A 23,534-nucleotide genomic window follows, 5' to 3' on the forward strand; every position below is an offset into this window, starting at 1 on the left:
CATTTTTTCTAAAGCTACAACATTCAAGCTTCAACTTTGCCAAACAGTTGCATCAACGATTTGTAGTCAAAGTCCTTACTACTTCTAAAAATGTAAATTATAAGGGAGTTAAACTTGCAATTGCCAGTTGAGCGAACATTTTAAGCATCGAGTATTCATATATTAAATTAATGTTGCTTACGCTTTTGTAAATTAATCAATACTACAGCTAAAACTTTTAAGCTGCAACTTTGCCAAGCAGTCGCATCAACAGTTTGTATTGAAAGATTTGTGCTGCTAAAAATGTAAATTCTAAAGCTAATTAAACTTACAATTTCCCTCTGAGCAAACATATTAAGCTACAAGTATTCATATATTAAGTTAATCTTTCTTACGCTTTTCTGAATTTGATTTTTTCTACAGCTAAAACGTTTAAGCATCAACTTTGCCAAGCAATCGCATCATTTGTATTGAAAGATTTGTGCTTCTAAAAATATAAATTATTAAGCTAATTAAACTTGCAATTGCCATTTACGCAAACATATTAAGCTACAAGTATTCATATATTATCAATGTAAGCATATAAACTAATCAATGTAAGCATTGAAGCTACAGCTTTAACTTTGCCAAACACTCACATCAACAGTTGTAGTTTGTGCTGCTAAAAATATAAATTCTAAAGCTAATTAAACTTGCAATTGCCAGACGCATTTCCAAGAATTGTAGAACGACTTGCTCATAATTAAAATGTGCCAAATTATTTTATTTCCAAAATGTAATTACATTGCTTTTAGATCTTTGCGAAGTAAGCAAAGCTAGCAATCAAACACTGGTTGTTGCGATTGCGAGACATGCGAATGTAGCCACCCTCGCCCCACCAGGTGTCCCAGGAGTTCTTCACCAGCCAGTAGTCGCCGCCGCTGGCATCCCAGCCATAGCCTACAACAGTAACAATATGGTTAGGCCAGCTGCCGCAGCTCCAATCGTTGAACACGCCACCGCCATAGCGATTGAAGTTTTCGGAAACATAGACGCCCACCGAAACGGGTCCTTCATTAGCAACAGCCCATCTCAAAGACTCCTCATTGCCCGCCTCGATGGTCCAGAGTGAGCCCATATGAGCAGCACGGTATTGATGATTGAAGCGGCAATGTCTCTTCACACCCTCATAAGGATAGAAATGTTGATCGTTGATGCCGCCATTGGAAATAACCCAGGACATGGCATTGTGTGCCCAGCCGCCGCTGCAGCCAGAGTTGCCCCAACTTTCGTCAGCACAGTCCACAAGATTCTGCTCGGAAAGCTGCTTCAGCTGGCCAGTGCGCAGTGCCCATTGTCCTTCCATTGAAGCAACAGCGCCATAGCTCCAGCAGCTGCCGCAGGATCCTTGATTCTTTACTGGAGTAACAACGCCATGAGCACGCCAATCCAGCCAATCGGGCAAGTTGCGCTGAGTGGGCTGATAGACAGAAGCGTTCACAGCGCCAATTTCAGGCAGCTTGGCCAGCATGCGCTGGGAGAACTCTTCATGGCTCATATCACTGAACTGGTTCAGGCGCATGCTGAAGCTAACTTCGCCAGCTTCGTAGCGCTTGTTGTGTGCTGCAATCTGCAGCACGTTCTTCTCAAAGGCCAGACGACGCAGCTGCTCCTCAGCCACGCTCTTGTATTGCTTGCCGAACTGCTGCTTAAAGCCAGTCCAATCCTGACTAGGCAGAGCAGCTATGCTAGCCACCAGCAAGGCACAAACTATGAATATTGATTTCATCGTAAGACTGTTTGATTTCAGTGGCTGGCGCTTTAGTATTTATACTCTGGCTAATTGCAAGTGCATTTGGCTTAAGCGTGACGATAAGATATTTATTAATTGCCGCAGTTAATCACATTGTCAACTGTAGTGGGCCATAAAATCTATTAATGTATATTAAAACTAAGTTCATTGACAAGCAAAATGATTTGCAAGCTAGATTAGATAAGCGAGTAGTAAAATCGAGTTGTATATATTAGAATACTACAGCTACTACTCGAACTTTAAGCGTTGCAGATATCTGCATACACTGTAGAAAATTAAGTGCATTCTCATAAGTTTAATCTAATCTCAATTTAAGCTTTCTTGAACTTTATGAATGTATAAATCTATAGAAGCTACTTAAATATAGGATTTAATATAAGAATGTAAGCAATGAAATGTATGCAATTTATTTTAATTAATTAAAACATAATTTTAAATATTTATGTAATCTTTTTCTTTTATCGTCGACTGTTCATAGTTGTAATAATAAATAAATAAACATTCAAATATTTATTAATTTCTTTTAATTAATTAAAACATCATTTTAAATACTTTTAAATTTAATTTTAAATATTTTATGTAATCTTTTTCTTTTATCGTCGACTGTTCACTGTTGACATTAAATAAATATATAAATATTAGAATGTTTGACAAAAGGATACAACTTATTTTACCTAACTTTATGTTAATAATTATCTTAAGCTAAAATGCATTATTTCTGCATAACACATTCGAGTTTTACAAATGGAAAATATATAAATATTAATTTGAAACGAAAACTTGTGAAAATAAATAATTAGTACTTGATTCCAGAGTCTAACAGCAAGTAAATCAATTTGAACTGCTTAATTTAAACCCCAAATTGACTCTCAACTTATAACCAATTTTATCTCTATCTAACTTGTTTGCATTTTAGCCAAACGCGTACTACTTGCAGTTTAAAATATTTGTTTAGCCTGCGCGCGCTTAAGTCAATGCAAATGATTTAAGCTGTCAGTTATGTATATGGTATGTGTCTATATAGCTGAGGCACTTTATACTTACTACAGCGCGTTGATTTTTCAAGCTGATTGCCCGCTCGACAAATATCGCGTGTTTGTGCTGATCCTGCGAAGCGTAAAGTGCAGTCAAAGCACGACTACGATGACTACGCTACGCTGTCTGTGAAAACAATGAAAAATTCATGTAAATGAAAAATAAATGCACACAGGATAATGCAGACAGGCAGCCGCAAGCACAAGGAGCAAGCAGCAAGGACCAAGCAGCAAGCACAATAAATAGAAACACATTTCATGCAGTTTGCCGTTGCAGTCCTTGCTTGCTGCCCAGGACTCGCTTTTGTCTGTGGCACGAAATTTCAATAAATTATGCAAAAATGTTTGTGGTTTTCGCGCTAACATTTTTGGCAACATTTTACTTGCTGTTTTATTCAAATTTGCGTGCATTTTTTATACGCTAAATAAACAAAATTTAACACACACAGAGCCAAGCAACCCTTGTTGCAGCATCCTTAAAAAAAACGAACCCTTTTGTGCTACGCAGGATCATATGTCGCCTTTCTCTATCGATCTCAGGTAAGCGATATATGCAAATTAGTTTGATTAAATATTTAAATGAGTTCAGAGAGGGGAGACTAACTGCCTAGCAAAGAGAGTTAGAGAGCATGAGAGGGTGCCCGCTAAGGTCGACAGCTGCAGCTTGAGTCGACGCATTTGTAGTTGCCCGTTCGGGTTCAGCTCAGTTCACCTTTTGAACTTGCAGCGAGTGCCAGCAAATTGCTTCATCGACTCGCGACTATAATTGAGCAGCCAAGCTGAAGCTATAGCAACAATTTAGTGATAAAATAAAATAAAATAAAATATATTTAAGCGTTAAGTTAACTTAACTTTTAAAGTGTCCCTCTCTAAGCGACAAGCGCTATTTTAATAGAGCTCTAGCTTATCAGCCGATAGCTAATTATATACCCTTCACTTGCAGCAGTTGGCAATGCTTTTGGTTCGGCTACCGAACCCATTCATTTTCACGAGCTTGTGCGCCAAATTGCCGCATGTAAGACTTTCCAAAAGGCAATCGATCGATCAGTTAGAATTTGGTTGCAAGTTCATACTTTTTTTTTTGTTTTTGTTGCTGCGTACGGCGTCATAAAATCTTATGTTTTAGCCAAGTTGCTAAGCGCTAAGGCTGAAAGTAACAACAACAATTTTCAATTTTTCACTGTTACACAGATAACTGTGATTGCCGCGCCGTCGTCATAACAAGCTAGGAAATAACGAGGCATGGGGCACGCGGCCACTTTTGGGTGCATCTCTCTTTTGTGGCATGTGCAGCAGCAGCAGCAGCAACAACAGCAGCCGCAATACAAATGATTATGTTTATGCCATTAAAGTAATTTACTAAAAAACAAAAAACGCAGCCAGCAATGACGCCCAGCGCCAAAACAAGATGATCCGCGATTCGAGCTCAAGTTGCTGGCGATCTTTGCTGCGATCTCGTCAAAGTCAACCGCTTTAGCTGCGGGTTAAGCAGCCTGCTGTCTACTTAAGCGTAATCGAAGTATAGCCACAGCCATTCGATCGATCGGTTGAAGCATAACGATCGCCAGCGCTATATCGCCGTACAAAGATGGATTAGTGTGCTGGCTTTGGTGGCTGGCAAGGTGCGAGAACTGCAAATAGTGTGGCAAAGCCGCAGCAGCTGGTGCCTTGTTGTTGCCCAGGGGCATGCCCCATGTGTGTGTTGCACGTTCGTTAATCGAAATCGCTGCAGTGTAGCAAGCGCTACAGCTCTATTAACCTTCGCATGCGCTGATTTGGTGATAACGATCGTAATCGTAGCGGTACTCTAGGTGCAACACATGTTGCAACATGCTTGCAACATATTATTTGCGCTAATTTAGAAAATAGTTTTGCTCGCCGCTCAACTCAAATTAGTATGATTCAAGTCTTGTTAAGTCAGAGAGGCTCTTGCCTCTTGAGCTTGCAACATGTGCTTAAGTGCTTGCGGCAAATATTTCAAACGCTTTTGCTTTCAACTAGTCTAGCTATTTATATTGCATATACTTATAACATATCTTTTGTATTTGCTTTTGATAGCCATAAAATTTATTGGAAATTGATAAGCGTTCAAGTTTAAGTACAAGCAGCTTTCTTTTCAAGATAATGAAACCGATGGAATGTCTAATACACTTGAATAAACTATTGTAATTCTATAGCTGTAATTTATTAAAAGCGAATTTATTAATGAGCTCATAAAACTAATGTGTAAATAGTTAGTTTCAGCTGATAAGCAGCAGTTATTGCTGTTGAGCTGCACATTATACTTAAATAAGCTATACAAAATTATTCGTACAAAGCACAATCAATTTCTTTTAGTGTAATTAAGCAGCTCATTATTAATATTTAGAATATATATTTATTAAATTAAAATAAAAACCTCTTGTATTTAAATATCTTATCTGCATTGATAAATTCTCAAGTTGCACACACTTCGATGAGCAATTCAGTTGCTATAAATGCCAATGACTTAACCAGCTGCCACAGTTAGACGGAATTAGCTAACAATGAAAGTCTTAATTGTTTTAAGTGTACTGCTGGCCTGCGCCAGCGCCATAGAATGGTCCAACTTCAAGCAGCAATTCCAGAAGGTGTACAAGTCTCCCGCCGAGGAGCTTATGCGCAAGCTGAACTTTGAGAAGAAGGTGCGACAGATTGAGGAGCACAACAAGCGTTTCCACAATGGCGAGGAGTCCTACGAGATGGGCATCAATCAGTACAGCGACATGAGCTACGAAGAGTTTGCCGAGAAAGTAACACCCCAGCTGAATCCTGAAGAGCATGTTGTCAATGAGCAGACTACTTACCAACCATCAGGCAGAGCTGTGCCCGATAGCATCGATTGGCGCACACGTGGTGCTGTTACTCCCGTGAAGAACCAAGGTACATGCGGTTCCTGCTACACTTTTGCTGCTGCTGCTGCTATGGAGGGTGCTTACTACCTGAAGACGGGTTCATTGTACCCACTGTCCGAGCAGAACTTGTTGGATTGCACTACAGTCTCGCCTTACAGCAACATGGGCTGCAACGGCGGCTGGGCCAGTCGCTCCCTGCAGTATATTGTCAACAATGGTGGCATCGACTACGAGTACTATTATCCCTATGATGGAGCTCTGGGCAAATGCCGTTATAACTACAGCTACAGAGGCGCCACCGCTCGCAAGGTAATCAATGTTGCTGCTGGTGAAAATAATCTGAAGGCAGCTGTTGGCGAGAAGGGTCCCGTCGCCGTGTCCATCTACTCATCCGATGCTTTCAATAACTACAAGAGCGGCGTCTTCACCGATAACAACTGCAATGGACGTGGCACCAATCATTTGGTGACTGTTGTTGGCTACGGCACTGACTCTTATTATGGCGACTATTGGCTAATCAAGAACTCCTGGGGCACTTGGTGGGGAGAGCAGGGTTACATGCGCATGGCTCGCAATCGCAACAACATGTGTCTGGTTGCCAGCTATGGTGTCTACCCAGAAGTCTAAACCAAACGAAAAACTGCAATAAAATCAAACGATTCATAACATTTTTGTGTTTTATTCTATTTAAAAATATTTGCTTTCTCTTTGAGGCAATTAAGTCAGAAGAATATTTAATTTTCATTTGAATAAATCTGTTGAATGAATGTTAATTTATTTAGATTGATAAGAGTATTAAGAAATCTTTTGTCAATGGGTCTATAAAACTTATGTGCAAATTATTAGTTCGGGAGGAAACTGATAAGCAGTAATACTGATAGGCGAAAAATTTCACATACTTTGCTCAATAAAAAATATATCAGAGACACACAATTTAGCACGTAGTTGTGAAGCCTTAAAATAAACTTCTTAAAATATTATTTATTATTCGTGCTTAATGATTGTGATCATTATGTTTAGCATGACTCATTGATTTATTATTATTAAAGTTATATAATAATGAAATTGTTGGCTTATATATGATATGTTTAATATTAAATGAATGATGAAATATTTCGCCACGCTTCGATTTCTTGTTTCTGCTGTTTTTACTTAAACTTCTTAACTACTCTGCCAACTCGTTGTACTTAAACTACGTATCCATTTTAACCCTAACACGATCAGTTGGATATATATATTTAATATAATTGTTTATTATATGAAAATACAAGTTTCCAAATTTTACCTCGCCCGCTCTAAATATTGTACATAACCTCCATAATTTCTAATACATTTTCTTAACTTAAATTTTAACCAATCTAAATATTCAATTTAATTTGCCGCAGGTGCTACCTGACAACTTCAAGTATTAATATTAAAAATAGAGCGAAAAAAATGTGCGAGCTATCAGCAGCGCATAACTTTAATTTTTTTAATGTGTCTGAGTGTGTGATTGCAAAAAATTTATTTATATGCTGACTTTGACCTTGTCTTATGGCTTGATAAAAATAATTTTGCGCACTGCAATTAATCAGATCAATGTTAAGCATGTGCTTTGATTAAGTATATATTTAATAGATTATTTAAAATATATATTTAATAGATTAAAATGAAAGCTCTTCAACATAAGTATCTTATCTGCACTGCAGTGATTTTTTTAGATCACGCCAGCTGCTATAAAAGCCAATGGCTTAGGCAGTAGCAGCAGTAAGTCAGTACTCAGCTAACAATGAAAGTCCTGATTGTTTTAAGTGTCCTAGTGGCCTGCGCTAGCGCTCTGGAATGGGCGAACTACAAGCAGCAGTTCGAGAAGGTGTACAAGACTCCCGCCGAGGAGCTCATGCGCAAGCTGAACTTTGAGAAGAAGAAGCTGGAGATTGAGGAGCACAACAAGCGTTTCCACAATGGTGAGGTATCCTACGAGATGGGTCTGAACCAGTACAGCGACATGAGCTACGAAGAGTTTGCCGAGAAGGTGACACCCGCGCTGAATCCTGAGGAGCATGAGGTTAAGGGCAACATTGACTACACACCCAGCGGCAGAGCTTTGCCCGCCAGCATCGATTGGCGCACACGCGGTGCTGTTACTCCCGTGAAGAACCAAGGTACATGCGGTTCCTGCTATACCTTTGCTGCTGCTGCCGCTTTGGAGGGCGCTTACTTCCTGAAGACCGGTTCACTGTACCCACTGTCCGAGCAGAACTTGCTGGATTGCACCACAGTTTCTCCCTACAGCAACATGGGCTGCAATGGAGGCTACGGTGGTCGCACCCTGCAGTATGTGGTCAACAATGGTGGCGTTGACTACGAGTATTATTATCCTTATGAGGGCGTGCTCCGCAATTGCCGTTACAACTACAACTACAGAGGCGCCACCGCGCGCCAGGTCGTCAATGTTGCTGGCAATGAGGCTGCTCTGCAGGCTGCTGTTGCCGAGAAGGGTCCAGTGGCTGTCACCATTTACTCCTCCAACGCTTTCAATAGCTACAAGAGCGGCGTGTTCTTCGACAATTACTGCAACTCCTATGGCACCAATCACTTGGTGACTGTTGTTGGCTACGGCACTGACTCTTATTATGGCGACTATTGGCTAATCAAGAACTCCTGGGGCACTTGGTGGGGAGAGCAGGGTTACATGCGCATGGCTCGTAATCGCAACAACATGTGTCTGATTGCCAGCTATGGTGTCTACCCAGTGGTTTAAGCGACAAACCAATCGAAATAATGCAATAAAAAAAACTTACTTTATGTAAAATTTGCGTTTTATTAAATCCATACTCATAAATATGCATGGCGTATATAACATGCGAGGGCTTCTAATTATAAGCATAACATTTGCTATGCTTTTTAGCAAACAAATAAATATGCATGAAGTCCAACAAACTCTTGTAATAACCCCCGAAAAAAAAAAAAAACAAATGCTTACAATTAACAAGAAGGAAAGTTTATAGGACTCTGTCTGCCTACCTTTTCATTGATTAAAATCAAACTGTTTATTAGGGTTAAAAATATAGTTGTGCCAACCACAAACGTAACCAACGACTGTGTGTATTTGTTTAATTGAGTTCGGCGGGCTTTATTTGATTTCTTCGTTTGTCATTCTCATTAGAGCATAAATAAATGTATGCGCATCGTATACCGTTTTTATATCCTTATTTGCCTCAAGGGTAGCTTTGATCTATCAATCGACATACATTGTTTTGTTTGCCAGCCGTTAAAATGATTTTAATTTTAGATTAACAGTTGGCAGCGAAAAAAATACAGGAAATATATATTTGCTAACACACATTAGCTTCAACGTCATGCCATTGACAGTCACTCACTCACTCAGTCACTCACTCACTCAGTCAGTCAGTCATGTCAATATGAGGTTTTTTTTTTTGGGCAGTAAGTAGTTTGGTTTTAATATTTGCCTTGCATGGTTCTGCTTACTTAATTTAAAAGACACCCAACGATTATTGGTTTGAAATTGCTTAGAACACGCGAATTTTTTAGACCTTTTTTTTTTGGTATTTTCTATGCCCGCATTGCATTTGTTTGAGCAAATAGGTAGGCGTTGATGCAGTAAATCGTTTTGGCATAATGTCGGTTGTTAGAGCCATAATATGTGAAGGGTAAACAAGTATAACAAGCTTATATGTGGAGCTGAGGCTAAGAATAGCTTAAGCATGACGATGCGGCAAGAAAAAATAAGTGACTTTCAATGATGATCACTTTACAATTAGAGCAGCGATTTGTTTAAATTGAAAAACTAATTAATAGAAAAGTTTAACTATAAAACTGTCATGGCAAAGCATTAAATCAAATCAATATTTTGAAATTAAAATACATTTTATTATTGAGCATTGCTTTAATTTTTTTTAAAAATATTTACAAGCTAAAAGTAAAAACGCATTTCAAGTTATTTATGTTAAATTTAATAAGCTTTAATTTGAAATTAAAAATGTGCAGCTAACTAAATTCGTTAAGCAGCTATAGACTGCATAAATTAAATTTACGCTTAGTGGCAATTCTATTTTATTCAATTACAATTTATTTTTAACACAATCTATGAGAGTTATGTACTTTGATATAAAAAATTTCAGAATCAGCTTAAGCATTGCTTTAAAATTCTTATAAAATATTTACAAGCTAAAACTAAAAACAACATTATACATTAAATTTAATAAGCTTTAATTTAAAATTGAAATTATGTACCTAACTAAATTCTTTTAGCAGCAATTAAGCTTACACCTAGTGTCAATTCAATTTTATTTCATTTATTTCATTTTTAACACAATCTCTAAGCTTTAGCAATCAATTTTTGACTGCCTGTGTGTGTTCTAACAAGCCTTTCAATATAATTCAATGTCGTTCAGCAGGCAAATCCATTAATCTTCCAGCTTGCTGCCCATTCACCCTGCCTCACATGCAATTTGTGCTACTTGTTGCTGCTGCCGCACAAACCTTTCACACCAGCAACCAACAGCCACAGCCACAACTTTGGCTGACCAGCAGCCAACAATAACATTAACAACTGCCGTATCTCTCTCACTGTTGAACCTTTTTTTATGCAATTTACATAGCGTTTAGCTGCTTGCCGCAACGTTTCGCATTGCATATTAATATTTTAGTCGCCCGGTTGGGGCTTTCATGCCATGTTCGGTTTCACATCTCTTAACCTGCGGTAGCCGCTGACTTCTCACGTGACATGAAAAGTCTTTTTCTTTTTCTGTGCGCAACAAGTATACTCCAAGCTGATAAATGATATTGCCTACAGTACTTGACGCGATATGCGCAGAGTTATGTACAGTGGTCATTAATAATTGTTGAAATGCAGACAAAGGCAAGCTCAAGGCTTTGTTAAAGTTATATATATATATCATATTATCTAAACTCTTTTGCTGCATATGCTTTGCTTTATAGATAAGCGATCTTTAAACAGTTTCAAAAAGTTGCACACACTTGTTCAAGGTGATGATGGATTATTAGTACGTGTTGCCGGCACAGCTTTGAGGATGTGCTGCTGGTTGATATAAACAAAAACACACGAGACTCATTAATCCTGGCGTCAAACGGCGGCACTATCCAGGCAGTATCCCTTACTCAACGCCACGACTCATTTGTGCTAAAAACTTTTTGTGGCTTGATAAATTGCCACAGCATCCACACACACACACTTCCCTGCAGGCCAAATATCTCTGCCAGACAGCCATGTGAGTCTTTGCTTGCTCCTGCTCCTTGCTGGCATTTCAGCTTTTTGTTATAGGTAAACACTTAGCACGTTTTTGCTGCTGATTTAAATGCTCTCTACCTCTAGCTCTTTCTATTTGCCTGCGCATTCAATCATTTTTGTCGACTGAGATTTGTACATTTTGGCAAAAGGTTCAAACGCATCCCAGTCGCATTTTTTACTTATGCAAATACTTTACTCAAGCTTCCTTTTTTCAGTTGCCTTGGTTGTGTACTTATGGTGACGTCTGTTTGTCACGTTATTTTACCAAAAATTTATTTTGTTTGTTTTGCGCGATTGTCACGTTTTTCTCTTGATTATTTAATGCGTTCAACTGCAATAAAATTAAACGGGGCGAGTGTCTAAGAAAGAGAAAGATTCAATCAACGCGCTTTAAGTATTTAGAGTTTATAAAATTTGAGGGCATTAAAATTGAAGAGATATTGGCAGATTTAAATGCAGTTTGAGTTGGTATTAAAGCTGATATTAAAGCTGCTAAACTCGATTAGCATTAGCTATACTAATCAAACTTAGCAGTTGCTTTAGCATTAGAATTACGCTTATATTATTTATATACTCTACTGAGTTACTCATTGTCTGACTAGCAATAGTTCTAATGCTGCTTAGTTGTTGTTATTTGCCTTATCGCTGCTCTGATATGCTTCAGCTCTAGTCAATCCAACAGGTTAATTCTGGCTGCACCCAACTAAAACTGACTTGGGCACAAAGTTGCTGATTTTATAGCACCCCAGCTACTACTATATTTAAAACGAAAATATTATCTACTATGCACAAAACAAAATTAAAATTTTTTTTCCATCGCGAAGTTACAATTGAGCGTTTAATTGGATTCGCTATCAGTGCCGGGCGTGTATTGATTCTGCTGCATATCAACATCATTAGCATCAGCATCACTTTCAATATCTGAATCTTCAGTTTCAGCATCGCTAGTATAGGGTGTATTAATAATGGACGATGGCGTGGAGCAGCCAGATGCATCAGAAGCTGTAGCATCACTATCGCAGCTAATACAATGGCATTCATCGTTGGCCAGCGAACTAGCCAGCTCAGTGGAATCATCAGCAGCAGCCTGTCAATGCAAATTAGTTATTAACTATAAAATAAATGCTACACACTTACATTAGTTAAGCGTTGCTGGCTTATGAGCTTAACATCATGCAGTTCTTTGATTAGAGCATTGCGTTCCATTGAATGATATTCGCGCTGTAAATTGCTTTCAGTTTGCAGCTCATTGTTGCGCTTGCGTAGTGTGTGCATTTCACTAAGCACATGATGCTGCTTGTCCACAATGGTGGTCATCATTTGCTCCAAATTCTCTATGGTTATTTCATACTCTTGCAGTTTCTTCTTAAGCAGCCAGTTCTCGGCACGACAGCCGGCCAGCTCCGAAACGCAAACTGCAATTTTGGCATCATCGGTAACAGGCGCTTGCGAGCTTATGAAACAAATGTTAACAATCGAAACAATTTATATATATATTAAATTACCTATCAATGCGCTGCTGTGGCTCTGTTTTGACTTCTTGGCTTTCTTCATTATCGCTTGTGTTTTGGCTTGCAGCTTCGGCCTCAGCTGCTGCTGGCGGCGGCTCAGCGTTAGCAGCAGCGTTTAGTATATATTGGCAAATGCAGGACATTTTCAACGTTTTTAGATTTTCATTGAGCTGTTTTCGACTTCAAAATAACAACTAACTAACTATTTGTATGCTACACTTGCTTAAAATTTATATGTGTGATTTAAAAAGCAAAAATTCCCTAGACCCTGTCTGTAAACAGTTTACGACTTGACATTTTCACACTTTGTTTGCCAAGCTGCACAGTCTGTTGGCGGCTGTGAGTGACTCGCTCTGGCACTTAGGGTTTGTCCTTATCCTTGTTGTTGCTGCTGCTGCAGCAGTCTGTATTCATGTGTGTGTGTGTGTGCGTTGGTGGATTGAAGTGCAAAATTGGTTTAAGTGTTTGCCAAATTGGCAGCAAAATAGCTTTTTCAATTTATACTCGACGTTTATATTCAAATTGACGCGCAAGTTTTGGCCATAAAATGTAAACTAAGCGTCTCTCGCTGCTTTTTGGCAACAAGTTGCGCTAAAATTGATATTTTTTGCCTTGCCTTGCCTTGGCTTGCACACTTAAGTTAATTTACAAGCTGCGCTTTAGCTACTTGTAATCACAATAACATAAATAAATGTTCAAGGCTTAAATGCCAGCCACGCCCACTGCGTATTTCACACGCTTCAGCCACAAGAGGCAGAGCCAGAGCCCGCATAGCCCAAGAGGAAACGTGGCTCACATGCACATATCATTTATAGCCGCGATAATCATGGCTTACACCCATGCATCCGCTTTTAGACACACATATATTTTATATGCAACACACCCAGGACGCTGCCCCACCAAACTGTTATTGCTTTGGCTTTGGCTTTGACTTTGACTCTTGTGGTCAGTGCCAACTTAATCGTGATGCCTAAACAACGCCAAATTACACACCAGAGGGCGCTACGCAGTGCATGTTAACATAAATTTCTTGCGCCTCTGTTGCAAGTGTAGCTCTCTCGCTCTAACGCTCTGTGGCTCGCTGAGCTATAAACGTTCAACTTTAAACTAGACAACACATGCAAGCGCACATTTAAAAAAGCATAAGTCATACATGGCTAATAAATTGATTTGCCAAAGTGGATTAGAGTTCATTGCCTATGCCATATATACGGCAATAAAAAATACAGGGTGCGTTACCTGAACTTTCACTACTACTTAAGTATAAAATGCGAAAAAAAAATAATTTTTATAAATGTAGTACTCGAATAGTAAAGCCAAATAAGTTACATATTTTATTTTGTAGGCTCTATAATATTAATAAATTATTATGCAAACATTTTTATTTATTTAGGCTTAAAGTTAAAACTTAAGCTTCAGGAGAGGCAGCCTTAGCTACTGAGGCTTTCGGCTAGAAATGTGAGGATGATTTGCTTATCATTATGACTTATTCTACTTTTACATATTTACATTTTAACTTGTTTTTTTTTCCATAAATTTTTCCATTTATTTCTGTTTATTTGCTTACATTTTTAGCAGCTAAAATCTAGCAGCAACACCCTGTTTAGATGCCGCTTACTTGCCACAATTCATACTCAACTATATTTGGCTTAAACTATGTGTGTGTGTGTGTGAATGTGTTTGTAAGCAGCGAAACATGAGATACCCATAGAGCAAACCTCCCCCTTTGGTGCAGGCAAAAAGAAAATAGTAGAAACGCTTAAAATGCCAGTTTCAAAGTCTATTATTTGCTGGACACGAGCACATATTGATTGCATCGCCAATCGCGGAGACTTGAGAGCAACTCAAAAGCAGCCAAAGATGCAGACGAGTGCGGTCAGCTTTAGACTCACAGAGAGCTGCAGTCTCAGTTCAGCCAATTGACTTGGGCAAATAGTACAAACTGCTTGGCTTGAAACTTGTTTCAATTTTTTTTCGGCTTCGTGTAGTACCAGCATTTAGCGTCTTGATCGGTTTATCACCGATTAATTAGAGTTTGATAAATACGCGCACGCCGTGAGTAAATAAATCATGCAGCGTTACAAACGTAGGAGTTACTACACTGCCAGCTAATAGTATACATACACACTCAAGTGTATGCTGCTTTGCATGTGCAAAAATAAAGCTACAAAAGTTTAACACTTTTCTTTTGCATTTCTTTTGTTGTTGCCTGTCGGCTGTCGCTTGCGCTTTTGACATTCGCACAAAAGGCATTTTGAAATGCAGACAGGCAGAAGAAAATCAAGCGCACAACGTGTATATATAAAAAAATATCTTTGAAGCATTAATTATGCCTTTGAGTTGGGCATACAAAGTATGAGCAGCCGAAAAATGTTGAAATCTATGCAGCATTAGGGGAAGCTTGTGGGCTAATTTTGGTTTTTTGGGGTTGACTCAAGGCGAAGGTGCTTTGAATTATGCGCTGACTGCATATGAAAGCATAAATATTATTTCTTGTTGTTCAATTTGTGACACTTGCACTAAAGAGTTGAAAAATTCTTTAAAAGAAATACCTCAATTTAAATTCACTTTGAGCAATGTCTTTTGCTTTAGCAGTAGCCCAGCAATGAGGTTATTATTATTATTATTATTGTTATTTTGACGACTACTCGGCACTATGATTGCTACCTTTTGTTTGACTTTGCTGACTGCCTTTGCATTTTAGCCTTTTATGCTTGCCCAAGGCACTGGCAAATATTTCTGTTGACCACTTGCTGCTTGGCCAGCTCTTTACACTCCACTTACGCTCCCTCATTTTACTTTAGTACATTTTTGTTGACCATTTCCTTGGCACTGTCGCACTAAAATTGCGCTCAAGATATCTTAGTTTTGCCCCCCCCCCCCCCCCAAAGGGGCAACTGCAACTGCCAACTGTGCCGTGTCTGTGGGTGGGTGGTTGGGTGGTAGCTCCAAAGCATTTGCGGTTTTTTACATCCTTTTGCGCAATTATTTGAGATTTCAATATTACGACGACGTCATAAACAAAAACTCTATGCGTCGCATCTTGAGGTTGAGGTTGCCTGACTTGCATTGTGTTTGAGACGCTTTATTATTATTTCTATTATTGTAGTAGTATATGCAGGAATTTACAGCTCGCTGCCGAGTGGTTTTTTGGCTGGCATCTACTTTATTTATATCCTTGTAGTGTTCGTTAGACAAACTGACCACAATGTCTATAAATAAAATTTAAGGAAATTGTATTCGCAATGCGAATTGTATAGCTTCGGGGCTATAAATAAGTATAAAACAAACAGCACTCAATTAAATACACTCCCTTACAAACAAACAGAGCAATTAGTAAAAAGTTTATAAAGCATATTAATAGCTAAAATGAGTAACTTAGGCATATGCGCTTTATTTTTGCGATGCTTATCAGTTTTTTATTTATTTTATTTTTTTTATTGTAATCGGAGCCAAATTATTACAGCTATAGCTACGGGGTCTTAAGCTAAGTATCAGTTTTTTAAATTAATTAAATTGCAAGTAAAGCATGAAACGAATTGCCTTTAAAATTTTATGCGCCCAGCTATTAACTTTTTAAATTATTTGCAAGCCACAGTTCATTAAACTCATACACTCGACACGCACTTAAACACACACCACCTGCCAATCACAACCACCAACACCCACCCACCCAGCCAAATATTTTCAGCACATGCAAATTTTTACTCAAATTGGCTTAATTTGCACAAAGTGACGCGTTCAAATCAAACTGCGTGAGCCTGCGGCAAGTTACAAGTGACGGGAAACTTTCACTCGCAGCTATTTTCCAAACAATCAAATCATTATAAACTGTCAGCCAGCCAGCCACCCACCCAAGCCACGCGCTAACATTTATCAACAAAAAATGCTCAACTGTCATTTATTGCATTGCACATTACATTGTTGCCTACTTAGACGTGTAAAGTCTGCCGCAGCACAACACGCAATTGAACATTTATAAGCTGAAGCGAAACCCGCAAGTGAACACACAAAGGCAAAGCCTAATAACCCACATATAAGCAAAAAAATTGGCACAGCCAAGTGTTTGGGGGTGGGAACGCGCCTTCCCCTTGCAAATTTTCCGATGCGCAAGTGAAAATCTTTGATATGGCAAGCAGCTGGGGCGTTGACGACGACACGTGACAATTGTGCTGGGAAAACTTTGCAATTTCCCATTTGCCTACATTTTTTACTGTGTGTGGCAGTCAAGTGCGTAATTTGTGGCAAGGGAAGTGGCTGAGTTACTTGACATGCAGATTACGCTTAAGATTACTTAATTTGAAAGCTACATGTAAGCTACTTTATTTAGTATATATATATGCTTCAATACATTTCAATTTATTGCACAATTAAAAGTAAAATTTTTGATATCCTGCGCTATAATTTATACACCTAAACTGTCTGCATGCCAGTCAGGCATAGGAAATTACAGCGACGCCTAAAGAAAGCAATTGCCAAAAAGAAAAAGAATCCAAAGTCTAGGCAGCGCATAAAACACACAGACAGAGCTTGGGTGGCGCCCACATCAAATTATGAAATAAGTAAAAGCGCACTCCATGCATTAAAAACCTTTTAATTTGCTAAATCGCCTTGCCAGACATCCTTGCTGCTGCTGAAGCCAAGCGACGCCTCATAGATACAAATACGGCTTATACAATTCGTACGGCAAGGGCTCAGGCGCAGCTTGGCCCGTCGTCTGTCTGTGTGTGTGTGCATTTTTGAGATTTGCAGACGCCTAAAGCAGCGCTGCCTACTCCTTGGGCCAAAGTTGTGCAAACACTCTCGTTTCCATTTGTCTGGGGCCGGCTCGTTTTGTTGTAGTTGCTGGCGATAATTTCCACTTGCTTACTGCGAAAAATTCCTATGGGCCTGCAAACAAAATCAAGAAAAAGCAGTTTTTCGTCTGGCGCAGCTTGCCACACATATACAACAATATTTTTATGCCAGAAATAATACAAAAAAATATTTGTAGGAACTTTGTCTGGAGATGTCCTTGAAAGGGCGCAGTGAAGCACACGGAATAATTTCCAGCAAAAATTAAAATGCATTTTAATTTTCAATACAGTGCAAGGCATAGCGCATGGCATATAAGGTTTGTTATAAGTTAAATATTTGGCAAGCACTTTAAGTTAACGCGACGCCTTAAAGCATGCTACAAAAATTGTATGTAAACAAATTGTGCGGAACGCACAAAATCTCGCTGCATGTAAGAAAGTAATTAAGTTTCGGAAATTTTCAATACAAATACAAATGCAATTTCATTAGTTTGCCCTCCGTGTCCATGACAATCAAGTATTGTCATTGCATGACGCCAGCATAGCAGCGACTGGGCCTAGGGGGGGGCTGTGCACGCAATCGAAATTAAGAAAAGTCTCGCATTTAATTTAATTGACAGCTCGCGGACGCTGGCAGACACAAAAACAGCCCCCACAAAAGCAAAAAAAATTGTTGTCGAGACAGCCAGCGCCCGCCTCATTAAAAGTGTATTTCCACTTGTAATGTCTGCGTTTATCTATCGATGCCAATGATTTTGTAAATTCATTACAATTTATTTGCGCAAAACACAAATCTATAGGTATACACAAAATAAATTGCAAACTCATTTGCCGCGTGAAACTTTTTCTCGCTGAAGGACTTGACTTTATTTGAATTTTGGCTTGCAAAAGAATTTACTTTTTTTTTTGTTTTTAACTCTCGCAGGCGCAGCAGACAGCAACTGTGGTCGCTTTGGAGCGCTGGCACTCAATTTAAATTTGTATCCATAGAGATTTCGTGCTCCATGATTTTGTCATTGAGCTTGATGACTTCACAAGATTTTATTTGATTTTGTGTTGCATTTTTTTTATCCAAATAGTAATCGATAACTGATGAGCAGACAAGTTTTATGTCAAGCCAGCAACAAAATTTAAAAATTGAAGCAGCCCTAGTCAAAATGTAGCTAATCCCAACAATAAAAACCAGCAACGAGCGCAGTAAACAATTCAATTAAGCAAAAGGCAGCAGGCGACACGCGACCGCAAAACGACAAAAAACAGAGAAAAAATTCGCGTGCAAAACGCGCAACGCACTTCAAAACACACATAAATTATGAAAAATGCTGCAAAACAAAAACAAAATGCAAAAAATATGCTGTAAGCATAAATAAAGAAAGCGACAGCGACAACGACATGTGCATTAAATGTTTAACACGAGTTTTCACTCATTAGCAGGCGCTTAAAACCGCAAAGAGGGTGGCGCATGTGTTTTTGGCAGCCGCTTAATTTATGCATGTGTGCGTGTGTGTGTGCGTGTGCGTCAACCCAAGCGTTAATTTTTGGCATAAAAAAAAATAATAAATAAATAAAAAACATACTTTGCAGCTCTTAAGTTGTACATGTTAATAAGCTTTGAAAGTTAAACGAATATACAAAAAATACAATACGTAATATTCAAACTCTAATTCTTTAGCCAATTATTATGTTAATTATTGTTTAAATATTTAAATTGTATATTAACTAATTTTAAATATTTAAATGGTCTACATTTTCTTAGAACTTGAACTCAAAAAACATAATTTGCAGCTCTTAAGTAAGACATTTAAATAAGCTTTAAAAATAAAAGGAAAATATAAAAAATGCAACGTATACGTATTAAATACATCGATTTGTAATATTCAAACTCTAAATCTTTACATATTAACCTTTTTATTGTCTTGATTAACATTTTTATTATCATGATTAACATTTTTATTATCTTGATTATTTTAAAATATTTAAATAAAATATTAGCTGATTTTTTTTATATATAAATTCAATAAATTTGCTTAGAACTTGCCTTTCTCACGCGTTTTCTACGCGTGCTGTTTACTTCCCATGATCTACTAACCGACAATTGCGAGTGCCGCCGCGCTCAGAGCCAAAGTGCAAACGCCACAAAGAATGTGACTGTGACTCGAAGACAAAACTCAGCGCACTCATAATTCATATGCGCCACAAAGTCTAGAAGCAATCAAAATGCCAAAAACCACAGCAGCTAAGAGTCGCTTGCAACAACATAATTGCAGCCTGTCTGGCTGAGGTCTATAGCCAAGGCAAACAAACATGGCTTTAAGTCAACGGCTGCTGCTGCTGCTGCCGCTGCTGTTGTTATTGCTGATGAGTCTGACCCATAACAAGTAGCTGGCGAAATAATCCACTAAAAATTGTGCGCAACATTCAATGCAAAGATCGTGCGATAGCTTTTCATTAGCTGCGCCACAAAATTGTTGCTGAACTCCAGCTTCTAGGCCAAAACACAGCGCTCTGTACCATATATTAAAACTAGTGCAATTGCTGGCAACATCGTCATCATCATCATCATCGTCATCATGTGCATTGCGTTTGTCGAATCGATTGGCAACGCCTTTGGGCGCACAGTTCAATATGTGACTCGATTTCAATTGCTGTTTGCTGCACGAAATTATAATTTCACCTACAACCAGTAGCCAGTGCCCCCTTCCCCCTTCCCCCTTCTCCACCTGCCATGCCACCCACTCTAAATCTAAAATTTTTCATGGGAATTACATACGTGATAGTTTATGCTGCATTGTGGCAGCAGCAGCAGCAGCAGCTGCTTGATTGGTTTTCAGCTTCCTGTGATTGCCATCATCGCTTCATATGCAACGTGACTGCCACAGCATGCAGCATGAATATGCAACGTGCCACACGTACGTGTAGCGTATATGCCAAAACATAAGAGTAATGACTTTTTTTGTATTATTTGTGCTTGAAACAATTGGTAAACAAATTTATAAATTAAGCTCGAGTGGAGGCCAACTACCCAAATGCAGTTGGTCAAGCAAAAGGTTTAAAACAATCAGAGTCAAGTTTATGTAAAGAGAAATGAAGAGAGAGAGAGAGAGAGGGAGAGAGAGAGAGAGAGACAGAGACAGAGACAGAGACAGAGAGAGAGAGATATATATATATATATAGAGAGAGAGAGATATATATATAGAGAGAGAGAGAGAGACTGAAAGAGTTGAATGAGCTGTCTGCTCCTTCTTCTAGTTAGTTAATTAGTTAAATATTATTTAGTCAGTTAAATATTAAAAATACAACAAAATTAAATATAAATTAATGCAAGTCTTTTTTCAAACAAAATTCTACACAAAAGTTATTATAATTAAGTTCGAGAGCAGCCAACAACAAATTCACAAAATGAAATAAAAAATGTTCAATCAATTGCAAGCTGAAATAAAAACGTAAAATTATAAAATAAAGTTTATCGAACTGCATTCTTTTTTATAACAAAATACATAATTAATTGCTAGGTAAGTTTTTTTGAAAACATAAACACAAAAATGTTTAGTTAATCGATAAGCAAATAAAAATTAAGCGCAGCTTGCCAAGCAAACGAATGAAAACTTCAAATGACTTTGAATTGAAATAAAGAGTTGGCTAGTGTATAAGATATGAATAAAAAATGTATTATAAATTAGTTCTGGGCAAGCCTCTTTTTCTAAACATATTCTACACAGATTTTTAATGGACAAATTCAAGTATCTGAAGCCCGCTTGGTGGACGGTGGCATTGGTGGCGCTGATGGCGCTGCAAGTGTCAAAGAGCATAGCAGAGCATATTGATCTGAGCTGTGTGCCGCGATATATAAGCCATATATTGGGCAAGTCAAAGTAGTAGGCATGGGAAAAAACACAATTGCAACAATAACAACTGAACAATTGTAAGACAAATGTGTTGGCATTAGGACTGGCTGACTGAACATGAAGTCCAAACAAGCTACAGAGGCGGCGGCGCCCCGGCGTGGACATGACCTCTGGACAAGCGGCGGACACAACAGGTGGTAAAAGGTGGGCTGCTTGGCACATGTAAGCACATTATGAGCTAAAGGCGCAGAGCCATGTCAAAGAAATGGGAATGAAGCTAATGCGGCTTAGAGTACCAAGATCAAAAGTAAGCCAACATAAGTTGAGAACACTCGTCAATGTCAACTGCAGCTAGAAGCGAGCTATCGATACTATAGACTGTGGGGTTATGTTAATAGAGTCGTGATCAGCAGCCACGAAGGCAACCTGTGCTTTGACCACCTACAAGTATTTGTTGTTCTCCTCCTGCTGTTGTTGTTGTTGTTGTTGTGCAATTAAAGTTTATGCCAATAAATTGTATGCAGTAAGTCGTTTAATCTAAATTAAGCGCCAGAGTCGAGGCTCGATTGAACAGCAATTTCCATCAGCTGCATCATGTGTCAATAAACAAGTTGCAAGGCGCCGACAACAGAGATTTCTAGACGCCAAGAGGCAAGTGCGCTTCCTGGTCGCACTCGCTCTCCCAGTTTTTTGCATATTGCCTATGCAGCATAAGCAATTTTTATGCTCATGTTGCTCGTAATCACTGCGAGCCGCAGGTGGTAAAAGCAGCAGCGCAGCAGCGTCGCATCTCTGCTGCATGCCCCCAAGAGGCAAGCAGCTATATATATGTATATATATATGAACGTACTCGCTGATTGAATTGCACTAATTGCGTATTAAAGCTCAGCAATTGCAAGCCAACAAATTTGCCAGCGCTTAAATTGAATTAGCAACGAGTCCTTGCTGCTGCTCTGAAATCGCTGAACGTGGACTCTACGCTAAGGTCCCGTTGCGTACTTGTTGGCTTTTATTTCGCTTAATTAATTGGCAACGTCAGTAAAAAAAGAAAGCATGACAGTTGCAACAAGCGCAGCTGTCAACATGGCCCCGAAAAAAAAGCCCAAAAGAAAACAAGACGCAGGCTCGACTGAAGTCAAGTGTCCTTGGAGAATATATAAAAGTATATGTGTGCATGTGTATGTGCATTTGTTGCAATTCTTTCATTTTTTTCGGCAACTAAAAAAAGAAGAAAACTTAGCTCAAGTGCTCGTGGGGGTCTGCTGCCAGACTCTTGAGGCATGTTGCAGTTGCATGAAAGGGTTAATTATAACACACAATATTTTCACAAGCGCAGCCTTGTGGCAAATAAAAATATTAGACATTTTTGCAAGTTAATGAATAAAGCATTTGAAATGAGTTTAATGCAAGTTTAATGATTTAAGCGTCTAATATAAAATTGATAAGCCAAACATTCAAAGCTATGGCTGCCTCTGATGTAGCTTTAGTTGCAAGTTTAAGCTTACAGTTATATAAATAAAATAATTTTATCTTTGATTGGGTGCTATAGTGACGTCAAGCTTAACTATGAGTTGGTTGTCTGTAATAAAATAAAATTTAAAACTGCAGCTTTGCTTTAATTTCAAATTTATGCTGAACATGAAGACCAACTTCAAGTTTGCCTACACTCACTGCGTTGTGTATAACGTCTGTCTTTTTAGATTCATTTGTGTTTTCTCTTTTCTTTTGGTTTGCCATAATAACAACATTTTTGCTTAATTAAGAGAACAAAGCAATGCCAAAAATATGGCAAGCTTTTGCTAAGTAAAAACGAGCAAAAAACAAATGTATGTATGCATAAAATTCCCCTAGCATAAAGCTACCATAAAGGCGGCAGTGTGGGGCACTGGTAGGGCTCTCAACTTGCATTACCACCTGCTAGCGGCTTGAGGGGGGTGCGGAGCTTGGCGTGTGTTTAGCTTGGAGGGGGTGTGGGCTGTGTGAAAATAAAACAGCATATAATGCTGCTCGAGCACACCTTTTTGGTTCTGGTAGACAAAAAGATTTATGTTTTCTTTACGCTCTTATTTTACAAGCATTTTACATTTTTACATTTGGGCGAAAAAACAAATGAACAACAAAATTGTATAAAAATTTCTATAGTACGCCATACTTAAAGCAAGCAAAAAGACAAATAAAAGAGACCAAAAAATAAATGCAATGTGCAAAGTGCATTTATGAAAATAAAGCGCGCAGCCTTTGCATAATTTCGATTTTGTGGCTGAGCTTTAAAATAATTTAAAGCTGCAACTCTCAAAATGAACTTAACTTGCAGTCCAGTTTGACTGGCGCCAAGTCTAGCATACAAATCATATATCAAATCGTTTGCAAGTCTTTTCTCTTTTTGTGTGCCATGCATGCAACAATAACTCCATCATAGCGATCAAATCTCAAGCAGCAGCAGCAGCAAC

The 23,534-nt window shown here is 38.6% G+C and overlaps 4 protein-coding genes across 4 annotated transcripts; 2 read left to right on the forward strand and 2 right to left on the reverse strand.

Moving 5' to 3' along the window:
* Positions 1 to 721: 721 nt before the first annotated feature.
* On the reverse strand, positions 722 to 1,747 carry LOC108595636 (crustapain-like). The gene has a single exon (XM_017980907.1). The coding sequence runs from the start codon at positions 1,745 to 1,747 to the stop codon at positions 770 to 772; it is 978 nt and encodes a 325-aa protein (XP_017836396.1). The 3' UTR covers positions 722 to 769.
* A 3,583-nt stretch (positions 1,748 to 5,330) lies between these two features.
* Positions 5,331 to 6,305, forward strand: LOC117134614 (crustapain-like). Its single transcript, XM_033293229.1, has one exon. It carries the CDS (start codon positions 5,331 to 5,333, stop codon positions 6,303 to 6,305), a length of 975 nt encoding a protein of 324 aa, XP_033149120.1.
* Positions 6,306 to 7,436: 1,131 nt separating this feature from the next.
* Positions 7,437 to 8,472, forward strand: LOC108595302 (crustapain). The gene has a single exon (XM_017980516.1). It carries the CDS (start codon positions 7,447 to 7,449, stop codon positions 8,419 to 8,421), a length of 975 nt encoding a protein of 324 aa, XP_017836005.1. The 5' UTR covers positions 7,437 to 7,446; the 3' UTR covers positions 8,422 to 8,472.
* Positions 8,473 to 11,664: 3,192 nt separating this feature from the next.
* LOC108595750 lies at positions 11,665 to 12,651 on the reverse strand. Its single transcript, XM_017981039.2, has 3 exons — positions 12,438 to 12,651; positions 12,070 to 12,385; positions 11,665 to 12,019 (listed from the first exon to the last, which is right to left on the reverse strand). Exons 1-3 carry the CDS (start codon positions 12,584 to 12,586, stop codon positions 11,771 to 11,773), a joined length of 714 nt encoding a protein of 237 aa, XP_017836528.1. The 5' UTR covers positions 12,587 to 12,651; the 3' UTR covers positions 11,665 to 11,770.
* Between the last annotated feature and the right edge of the window lie 10,883 nt (positions 12,652 to 23,534).

The sequence above is a fragment of the Drosophila busckii genome, chromosome 2R (assembly GCF_011750605.1).
Source record: "Drosophila busckii strain San Diego stock center, stock number 13000-0081.31 chromosome 2R, ASM1175060v1, whole genome shotgun sequence".
In the NCBI taxonomy this organism is placed as follows: Eukaryota; Metazoa; Arthropoda; class Insecta; order Diptera; family Drosophilidae; genus Drosophila; species Drosophila busckii.

Excerpts from the sequence above, each read along its gene's own strand:
- LOC108595302 (XM_017980516.1), top strand. The coding sequence starts at position 7,447 with ATGAAAGTCCTGATTGTTTTAAGTGTCCTAGTGGCCTGCGCTAGCGCT.
- LOC108595636 (XM_017980907.1), bottom strand. The coding sequence starts at position 1,747 with ATGAAATCAATATTCATAGTTTGTGCCTTGCTGGTGGCTAGCATAGCT.
- LOC108595750 (XM_017981039.2), bottom strand. The coding sequence starts at position 12,586 with ATGTCCTGCATTTGCCAATATATACTAAACGCTGCTGCTAACGCTGAG. Across the intron at positions 12,386-12,437 it reads CCACAGCAGCGCATTGATAG|CTCGCAAGCGCCTGTTACCG; the intron begins GTAATTTAATAT and ends TTGTTTCATAAG. Across the intron at positions 12,020-12,069 it reads GCCAGCAACGCTTAACTAAT|GCTGCTGCTGATGATTCCAC; the intron begins GTAAGTGTGTAG and ends TTGCATTGACAG.
- LOC117134614 (XM_033293229.1), top strand. The coding sequence starts at position 5,331 with ATGAAAGTCTTAATTGTTTTAAGTGTACTGCTGGCCTGCGCCAGCGCC.